The 10,607-nt window shown below is 49.3% G+C and overlaps 1 protein-coding gene across 1 annotated transcript in view; it reads right to left on the reverse strand.

The window, feature by feature from the left end:
• The window catches only part of ERGIC3 (ERGIC and golgi 3), a 29,730-nt gene extending 19,289 nt beyond the window's left edge, over window positions 1–10,441 (reverse strand). The window contains exons 1-7 of the mRNA XM_064465121.1: window positions 10,288–10,441; window positions 10,078–10,148; window positions 9,425–9,512; window positions 7,987–8,106; window positions 6,545–6,641; window positions 5,228–5,393; window positions 3,603–3,660 (exon numbers count right to left, since the gene is read on the reverse strand). Of these exons, the coding sequence (XP_064321191.1) occupies window positions 3,603–3,660; window positions 5,228–5,393; window positions 6,545–6,641; window positions 7,987–8,106; window positions 9,425–9,512; window positions 10,078–10,148; window positions 10,288–10,375 (688 nt within the window). The 5' untranslated portion in view covers window positions 10,376–10,441. The remainder of the gene's footprint in view (window positions 1–3,602; window positions 3,661–5,227; window positions 5,394–6,544; window positions 6,642–7,986; window positions 8,107–9,424; window positions 9,513–10,077; window positions 10,149–10,287) is intronic.
• Between the last annotated feature and the right edge of the window lie 166 nt (window positions 10,442–10,607).

Genomic DNA, 10,607 nt, shown 5'->3' on the forward strand with positions numbered 1-10,607 from the left:
ACTTGGGCTTGTTAAACCTCATACAATTGGCCTCGGCCCATTGATCCAGCCTGTCCTGGTCCCTCTGCAGAGCCTCCCTATGCTCAAGCTGATCAACACTCCCACCCAACTTGGTGTCGTCTGCAAACTTACCGAGGATGCACTCAATCCCCTCATCCAGATCACTGGTAAAGATATTAAACAAGACTGGCCCCAACACTGAGCCCTGGGGAACCCCGCTCATGACTAGTTGCCAACTGGATTTAGCTCCAATGACCACAACTCTCTGGGCTCGGCCACCCAGCCAGTTTTTTACCCAGTGAAGAGTACACCCATCCAAGCCATGAGCCGCCAGCTTCTCTAGGAGGATGCTATGGGAGACAGTATCAAAGACTTTACTAAAGTCCAGGTAGATAAAGTCCACAGCCTCTCCCTCATCCACTAGGTGGGTCACCTGTCATAGAAGGAGATCAGGTTGCTCAGGCAGGACCTGCCTTTCATGAAGCAATGCTGGCTGGGCCCGATCCCCTGGTTGTCCTGCACATGCTTGGTGAGCTCACTCAAGATGAACTGCTCCATAACCTTCCCCCGTACAGAGGTCAGGCTGACTGGCCTGTAGTTCCTGGGTCCTTCTTCCGGCACTTCTTGCAGATGGGCATCACATCAGCAAGCCTCCAGTCATCTGGGACCTCTCCTGTTAACCAGGACTGCTGATAAATGATGGAGAGTAGCTTAGCAAGCTCCTCCACCAGCTCCCTCAGTACTCTCGGGTGGATCCCATCCTGCCCCATAGAGTTGTGAGTGTCCAGGAAAATCTGGAGAAAGGAGGACTTCCCCTAGGTTGACGGGGATTGGTTCAGAGATCACCTATGCAAACTGGATCCTTGCAAATCCATAGGCCCCAATGGGATGTACTCGAGGGAGCTGGTGGATGTTCTTGCCAAGCCATCCATCATCTCTGAAAGGTCGTGGAGGACAGGAGAGGTACCCATGGACTGGAGGAAAGCAAATGTCACTCCAATCTTCAAAAAGGGCAAGAAGGAGGACCTGGGAAACTACATGCCAGTCAGCCTCACCTCTGCCCCTGGAAAGGTGATTGAGCAGTTCATCCTGGAGGCCACCTCCAGGCATGCAGAGGACAAGAAGGTTATCAGAAATAGTCAATATCGATTCACCAAAGGAAGATCATGCTTGATCAACCTGATAGCCTTCTGTGAGGGTGTGACTGGCTGCGTCGACAAAGGGACATACCGAAGAGCTATGAAGATGATCAGGGGACTGGAGCATCTCCCTTATGAGGAAAGGCTGAGAGACATGGGTTTGTTCAGCCTGGAGAAGAGAAGACTGAGGGGTGATCTCATCAATACTTAGATCTGAAGGGCAGGTGTCAAGAGGATGGAACTGGACTCTTTTCAGTAGTGCCCAATGACAGGACAAGGGTCAATGGGCACAAGTTGGAACACAGGAAGTTCCACCTCAATATGAGACAAAACCCCTTCCTTGTGCGGGTGCCAGAGCAGTGGCACAGGCTGCCCAGAGAGGCTGTGGAGTCCCTTCCCTGGAGACATTCAAAACCTGCCTGCATGCGGTCCTGTGCCCCCTGCTCATAGTGTACCTGCTCAAGCAGGTGGGGTTGGACAAGATGGTCTGCAGAGGTCCCTTCCAAACCCTATCATTCTGTGATTCCTCTTAAAGATATGAGGCAGGGACTGGGGGAGCAAAGTCCCTCCCACTGTAAGAGAAGATCAGGTTCAAGACCACCGGGGGAACCTGAACACACATAAGTCTATGGAACCTGACAAGATGCATCCCAGAGTCCTGAGGGAGTTGGCTGATGTAGTCGCCTTGCTGCTGTGCCTGGGAGGATCATGGAACAGATCCTCCTAGGAGCTACACTAAGGCACGTGGAAGACAGGGAGGCGATTCCAGACAGTCAGCATGGCTTCACCAAGGGCAAGTCTTGCCTGACCAACCTAGTGGCCTTCTACTATTGAGTGACTATATCAGTGGACAAGGGAAGAGCTACTGATGTCATCTCTCTGGACTTCTCTAAGGCCTTTGACATGGTCTCCCACAGCATCCTTATCTCTAAATTAGAGAGATATAGATTTAATGGGTAGACTGTTTGATGGATAAGGAATTAGCTTGATGGTCTCATCCAGAGAGTAGTGGTCAACGACTCAATGTCCAGATGGAGATCAGTGACGAGTGGTATCCCTCAGGGGCCCGTACTGGGACCAGTACTCTTTAATATGTTCAGGAATGACATAGACAGCAGGATCAAGTGCACCCTCAGCAAGTTTGCAGATGGCACCAAGCTGAGCGGTGTCGCTGACATGCCTGAGGGACAGGATGCCATCCAGAGGGACCTGGACAAGCTTGAGAAGTGGGCCCATGTGAACCTCGTGAGGTTCAACAAGGCCAAGTGCAAGGTCCTGCATCTGGGTTGGGGCAACCCCTGGTATCAATACCAGCTGGGGGATGAAGGGATTGAGAGCAGCCCTGAGGAGGACTTGGGAGTACTGGTGGATGAAAAGCTGGATATGAGTCAGCAATGTGTGCTTGCAGCCCAGAAAGCCAACCGTATCCTGGGCTGCATCAAAAGCAGCGTGGCCAGCAGGGCGAGGGAGGTGATTCTGTCCCTCTGCTCTGCTGAGACCCCACCTGCAGTGCCGAGTCCAGCTCTGGAGTCCTCAACTCAAGGAAGACATGGAACTGTTGGAGCAGAGGAGGGCCATGAAAACAGTCAGAGGGATGGAATACCTCTCCTATGAGGACAGGCTGATTGTTGGGGTTGTTTAGTCTAAAGAAGAGAAGGCTCCAGGGACACTTAATTGCAGCCTTTCAATACTTAAAGGGGACTTACAAAGAAAGATGGGGACAGACTTAATGGGTCTGTAGTGATAGGACAAGGGGTAACGGTTTTAAACTAACATAGGGTTAATTCAGACCACATATAAGGAAGAAATTTTTTACGATGAGGGTGGTGGAACACAGGCGCAGGTTGCCCAGAGAGGTAGTAGATGCCCATCCCTGGAAACATTCAAGGTCAGGTTGGACAGGGCTCTGAGCAACCTGATCTGGTTGAGGATATCCTTGCTCACTCCAGGAGGGGTTGGACTAGATGACCTTTACAGGTCCCTTCCAACTCAAACCATGATTCTATAAACTATCATTATTCTGGCCACCATGTATTTATACAATGGAGGAAGTCCTTTACAAATTAAATTTCACTCTAAAAGTCCTGAATTGCTTTAAAATTATCCTGAGATACTCTCCAAAATAACCCTTCCAGAGATACTGATATTCAGGTCCTGGACTAAACACCCTACGTGATGTTATTTTACAGCAGAGCAGCAAAGTTTTGTGGAACAAGTGAGACAGAGACTGCCCAGTAACATTCTCCTCCAAGTTCTATCACAGCCATGTGGGCTGCACCTCCAGAAACCACTCTTCTATTTGTTCATGGTGGTTCTAAACCTCTGTAACAAAACTTCAACAACATCCTCCCCACTAAAGCCGTGCTGCTATTATTAGGGATAGCAATGCAAAGATATTAAAGAAAATGGTCAGATACACTGGAAACTAAAGGTCACAATAAGCAGGAAAAGAACATACGTTACCATGTACATGAGACTGTTGGAAACTTTTTCCTGGTGCAAAGTGGAAATTTCCAGCTACCTGCAGGAGACAGTAATCTTTCATTAAAAGGTCTTAATCTGTATCAACAAAAGAGTTGTACTGGTGCTTGGATTTTTAAATTTTTGTTTAAACCAAATACACACCAAGCAACTCATTTTCACATGTGACAATATCAGCAGATTTTGTCCTAAAAGAGATACAAATTTCCCCTTTTCCTCACAGGCAGTCACGTGGAAAGCCATAATTACCTACTGATGTTGATAACAACTGTTCTATGCAGACTATTTCAGTGCACATAAAAAAGGGAAGAAGGAGGAATTAACTCTATTGGGAGGGAACTGACTGCTGCTGCAGGAAACAAAACTGTATCACAGAAAAGGAGTGGAGAAAGTAACTGAGAGGGGGAGTAAGCAAGGTAAAAAAAAAAATCCTTAACAAAGAACAGTGATCCTATAAATACACCCATGAAAATAAGCTGCAAGCAAAAATACAGCACTAAACCTAAAAACAAAACAAAACCCCACAAAAAACCCAGAAGACAAAGATTGTTAAAATTTCATCCTGCAGTCTGAAAGGGATATGGATCCCTTATGATGCCAATCCTCCCTGACTCTTACCAGCAACCATACACACTCTCCCCTGGAAGACCAAAATGACCCAAACTCACGTGCTACGCTACATATTCAAAGTCTGTGCAAACCTATTGCTTATGTTAACAGCAGTCCCGATGAAAATTGAGATGTGCAAAAGTGCAAGTGCATAACAAAGTCCCCCAGAAATTTCCCCGGTGACACCCACCCCTTGCTACTTCCAGCATCCCCCTTCGAATCTTTCCTGCTCATCACACTTGCAATAGAGGGTCCTGTAATGGTTCGGTACCCATGATGATTCTCAAATCACAACGTCTGGCTTTGTGAGTAAAAGGTTTACTTTCCAGAAATAAAGAACGTGGTCTCCACGAAGAGTACACAAAGATGGGGGGTGGGGGGGAAAACAAACCCACAAACAAAAACCCCAACAACAACAAAAAAACAAACCCCACCAAAAAACCCCAGCGTTTTAATTTAAAAAAAAAAAAATTAGCCTGGGCCTGACTCCTAGAAGACACCTGCATATGTAACCTGCATGTCCAAGTGTTCCAGTAGTCGTGCTTCCGCTGTTTTTCTAATGGAGTAACATTTAGCTCTCTCCAGCACCTCTGCTGGCAAGTTGTTGGTTACTGTTATCTCCAGCATCCACTGGTGGTCTCTGTTTTAAGGCTAGAAGGGCAGGTGGGACAATCTGACCTCAAAGCAGCTGCCTCTCCTTCTCCAGGAACCTTGGCAAAAAGACTCGCTAGCCAGATGGTAGGAGAAGCTAAGCTTCTCCAGCTGGCATGCTTCCTATCAGCCCACGCAACGAAACAGAGAATTAGTCCCTTCCCACTGCTTTTCCCAGCTCTCCTGCTGAACTCCCTGACAGGCATGAGTACGTCGCTGAGCCCAGGGGTTACTATATTACAGTCCTGTGAACACCTGAAGCTGGAAAAGGAGAGGAACGCCCCAACTCTGCCTTGTCACAGTCATCACCATCATGCGGCAGGTTCACAGCAAAACCCGTCTCTCACCTTGTTGACCTCTAGGAAACCATACACTTGGCAGCCCTCGTTCTTCTGCTCTTGCATTTTCTGGCTAAACCCTTCCCTCTTGCACTGCTCTATGCTATCCGGGTTCTTGAAGGCCCAGCCTCGCCGCCTGTACGCTTCTCTGACATCGTCACAAGTATTACAACACCTGCAAAAGCACAAGCACCATCTTACCATCTTTATCGCTAGAAAGAGACGCTCCAGCTCAGGACTTGAATTTCTTGCTGGTCTTTTCTTCAACAAAGCAAACATCAGGGACTGCACCTCAAAAGGTGGCCTAATGCTCCTGAAGGAGCTCGAGCTTCCTGGTGTACATTTTGAGACTTTGGCAAGCTGTTTGAACACAGCGCTTGAGTCTGAAGAGGGCTTTGCCCATCCATTCAGACAGCCAAGTCACTCCTCAGCAGAGACATTTGCTACACAAGTGACATCGGTGTCCCACAGTTCTGAGCAGTCTGGAACTTCCCCGTGTGAACAAAGCATCTGCCTGTTTCTATTCCTCCCTTCCTCTGTTTTAGGGCAAGACTGGGACACGGGAGGGAGAGTTAATGGCAAACTTTCTTCATTACTTTTCGACCTCTGGGTAACATCTTGGTCACCAGAAAAAAGAGTTTTCTCTCTTGGTTCCATGTTTTGCTGGGCCAAAGAAAAAGTTGAAGGCTGAAATCATGAAACCCTCTAGATGGAAACACATCTGGGGAAGGATGCAGCTTGACAGATGGGACAAACCAAATTACCAGAGAGATAATAATAGCCAAGGAGAATCCAGAACCTATGGACTATCACAGATCCATCCTGACAGGACTCCGCAGGTAAGAGGAATGAGAAACACCAAATGACACGTGCTGTTTGTGTGAGCGACAAACGTTTGGTCTTTGCTCCCATAAGGATGCAAAGGCTGCGGCAGAACTGAGAAGGCAAAGCCATAAACAGGCTTCATTCCAAGGCAGCTCACGTAAACACTGAAATAATTTACACAGCTCCCCAATGGACACCAAGTAATCCCAGAGAAGATACCATCTGCTGAGACACAATCTTGGTGCTGCTGCAAAGGTAGTGCAATTTGCACTGCTCATAAACAGGTACGTAGACAAACTAGGCAACCTAACTCTGCACATTAACAATCGTGAGCGCAGCTTCCAAAGGCATACCAAAACCACAACAGTTCTCGTCATTCTCTGAACACGTGCCCAGGAGGATTTAATTGCACAGAACTTCACAGACATTTGGAAAAAAAAAAAAAGTGCATGCAAAGTAACATACGGACTCAAGGGCTAAGAAGATATGAAAAGGTGTTACCGGATGTCCTCCGACTCTGCCCCGTAACAGCTCTCACAGCGATCGGCATCCAAAGAATTTGGATCAAACATTTCTTCTTCTTCTTCTTTCCCCAGCTCTAAGACAAAAGAGGATTCAAAGCGATGAGGCACGTCTAGAAACGCTACTTTGTACCCTTGCTTTGTTGCGACACACAACTGTTCTACACATGAATGCAATGATTTTGTGTTGGAAGCTGTGCTGCCTGCACCCATAGCCCAGCTGCAACGGCACGCACAGAGCCTGCTGAGGTGTGAAGTAAGACCGATTAACACAGTAGCATCTGTCATATCAAGAACACCCTCCACAGAAAGAGCTGGCAACCTGTAAGCCTTCCTGGAGCATTCATCAGATGTTACCCCGCATAGAGGCCGTGATAAAACATTGTCTGAAGTAGACCCAATCAGCACATGGTGACTGACACAGGACTTGTTACACAAAACTTTAAACAGGTTTTGTGCCCTGACATTAAAGTTATAATGCAAAACCTCTGAATAGAGACAGGTTGCTAACTGACACAGCAGTGAGAACACTATCACCACACTCCCGTGACAACGGGAGAAACTCTCCTACCTACTGATCGTTCATCTCTTGGCTTTGACTTCAAGCCTTTCAAATTCAAGAACAGAAGAGTGAAATCTGAGTGATATAAATCAACAAATTTAGTTCATGCTGATACATACAACTACACTAACTCCCAGAAAGGTAATAAGCAGCTCACGTTTTGAAAAGGAAGAGTCAGGACAGTGTGTATTATTAGTAGATTGCAACACCTTGCCAGAATCACTTCTGGTTTGTACCAAAGTAGAACCAAATTGCTTCTGGTTAGTATTGAAGTGCAACCATGAGTCATAACATGTAAAAACTGTAGAGGAGAGGGTTATGTACCCAAGGACCACTTCTACAACTTGTAACCAATACATCAACTAAAACATGTTTATCAGGTATGCGTTAACACAGACACACACACAAAGTAAATGCAGTTAGGGTGCAAGCTTAGGCTTAAGGGTTAAGTCACTGGAGCCTTCCCTGGAGGGAGGCTCCTTCCTCTAACCAGGTTGCCCCACTTGTCAGCCCACTGTCATTTACAGACACAACCATAGTCAAGTTTTGCCAGAACAGCTGCTTGATTTCTAGTTGTAAAAGACCATTAACTCAGCAGCTTTACTCCTGAAATACGTCCATGAGTCCTTGTTGTAATTTCACACCGACTAGGCAATGATTTGCCTCGCAAAAGTAGAAAGTATAATAGGAGTTTGTCTGATCTAACAGATTAGTAGATTTGCATGCTATAAACTCTTCAAGACTTTGTGGCGTTTAAATGCTCTTCAGCTGTCACTTGTTCCCGTGAATCTCAAAACACGCGTACAGTGATGGAAAGACCGCGAGAGCAACCATCCAAGAAAGGCAGAATAGCATCTTACCGTGCCTCTCGGCCTCTGGAGTCACCCGATTGCCAGCTTTATCCAAACGTTGTTTAAACAGGTTGTGCTCTACATCCAGCTGCTGCTCTCCTGCTACGTCCATGGCATCAATGCTCAAATCTGAAACCAGCGAGCAAGGAAAGTGGTCTATAAACACGTGTTTTTTGTGGCCTGTGGCAGGCTGAGGAAGCATTCAACCTGTGAAACTTCCAGAACCTTTCAGCCACTGGGGGGTAGGAATGTGCCAAACTGCCAGAGTGTGTATGGCTGGGGCCAAGAGACACTTGGGGAATAAGACACACGCTGCAGCACCCTAAAAGATCTTTCCAAATACTGGGTTTGGTTTGGAGTACAAGGACTGTTTCCAGCTGCCACAGAAAGCATTACCCCGAGATGTAAATACTCTTAAGGTAAATCCCCCCAAACCAAACCCCTCAAAGCCCTTAACTATTTCCAGAGTTTGGGAGTTAAGCTTAAAATTGGTTGAAAGCTCCCTCTACCTCCACGTCCTCACCCACCCCCCTTCAACAGCAGCACATTTCCATGTGACCCCCTTTCACAAAGAAGACTGAGAAGGTGTGCAGTCTTGGCCTGGTATCGAAGCGCCGCGACGCGCTTGCTGCCTGCACGCTCCCTCATAAGACTGACGGCTTCTCTGCGCAAAACAGAAGCTTCCAGCCTCTTTGGCCTTCCCACGCCTTTTTAAATGCGAGGAAGGCAAAGACCAGTAACATCCTGGGTGGTCAGAAGGAAGTCAGACTCACTACATTTAAAGCGCGATGCTGTACCCAGAGGAATTACAACAGAACAAGAGGCAGGGAAGATTAATGGACGGTCAGACAACGCGCACAGCAGTAACACCCGGTAAGACCTGCAGAATCTTCCATCACTTCATCCTGCAACTTTGCTTTGAATTTAGAATTCAGAACTTTTTCAAGTTTTGAATTGAATTAACCAGGTTATTGCTGCTCATTCCAATTTGACAAATTCTGGAGAAAGGTTATCACGTGGCATTGGCACCACAGAATTTAAGTCCAAAAGTCACAGAAGAGTTGTGCCTCGTCAAGTAACTTGCAAAGGAGACTACAGTTCTTCAACAACAATACAATGAAAACTTGAGTCCCAAGTGAACTCTGTCTCAGCTTTTTCATTACTACTGTGCCCTCTGACAAAGTACAACACCATACGGACACTTAAGTGGGCTTTTACACCTTATCCTAATTTGTCATCTAGAAAAATAATACTGCCTGACTGGAAGCACTGGTTTAAGCACCCTGCTGGCCAGGCTGGAGCCACTGCGTAGCCACATGGTGTCACCGATTCCTCCCTGTCTGCGGCTCAAGCAGCAGCCCAACACTCGGAACCACCAGGCACACTGAGCCTCTCGGGTCCTCTGCAAGTACAAAAATTATCCCCGCTAGTCAGAAGTCGGACTCACAAGCACATGGCATATGTGGAAAAATAACATCCAGATTGATCTTCAGTTTATCTCCCCTTGATTTGTCAACATACAATTCCGGGTGAACCTAGGAACAAAGAAAAAACAAAGGGTCCTGTTCCACTTGGAAGCAAACCAAAAGGCCTCTTTCCCCCCACTGCTCTGGCTCAGGAGCTGAGTTTTAAGACGTGGGATTTGCAGAACACCTGAGCTGCTGCCCCCCACACCCGCCATGGTAGCTGAGCGCTTGCCGTTTCCAATACTTTGAAGAAAAGAGAGTAATTTGGGAATCTCAGCATTTGGGGTGGGTCGTGGCTTCCTGCGCTTGCTTCCTTCTCTTTGTGCTGCCTGCCGATGGCGGAGGCAGTGAGGAGAACAGATCTCGAGACACGTTACAGGAGGCCACAAGCCGGCCTGGGCGCCCAACGGCGGTGGGAGGAGGGCAGCCCGCTCCCATCGCCACGGCGGCCAGCGGGGGGAAATGAAGAGCTCCAAACACACCTGCGTCGGGTGAAGCCGCTGCCTGGGCAGCCCGGAGGCGGCGGCGGCGACCCGGCGGCACGGCAGGCCTGCACGGGTCGCAGGGCCGCCCCTCCGCCGGGGCACCGCGGGCAGGAGGCAGCACCGGGCCCCCCGCCGCCGCCAATACTCACCTCCTTGGTGAGGTAGTACTGCAGCTCCGAGAAGAAAAGCACCACCATGATGAGCCCGCTGACAACCGTCACTGCCGGGGAGACAAGAACCGCCGTCAGCCCCGCCTCACCCCGCCGCCACCGCCTCCCGCCGGCCCGGCAGGTCCCCCCGCCCGGCCGCCGCCCCACGGCGAGGCCCGGGCCCGCCCGCTGGCCTCCGGCCGCCCTCACCCAGCGCGCCCCCGCACGTCTTGACCCGAAAGTCTTCCAGGGTCTTGGGGAAGGCATCGAACCGCTTCAGCCGCCACAGCGAGTCCATGGCGCCGCGCGGCCCGGAAACGAACCCGCCTTCCGGGGCCGGCCGAGGGGGCTGGCGGGGCGGGAGGGTCCTCGCTGCCGCCTGGGGCCCTTCTGACCCGCCCTGCGCAAGGCCCCCGGAGGGCACGCGAGGGACGCGGGCGGTGCCGAGACCGGTGCGCGGGAAAAGGGCTCGACCCCGAGGCGAAGCTGCCGGTAGCGGCAGCTCGCGCTCGGTCCCACCCGGTGCCTCC

Source organism: Phalacrocorax carbo, chromosome 14 (genome assembly GCF_963921805.1).
Source record: "Phalacrocorax carbo chromosome 14, bPhaCar2.1, whole genome shotgun sequence".
NCBI classification, from domain to species: Eukaryota; Metazoa; Chordata; class Aves; order Suliformes; family Phalacrocoracidae; genus Phalacrocorax; species Phalacrocorax carbo.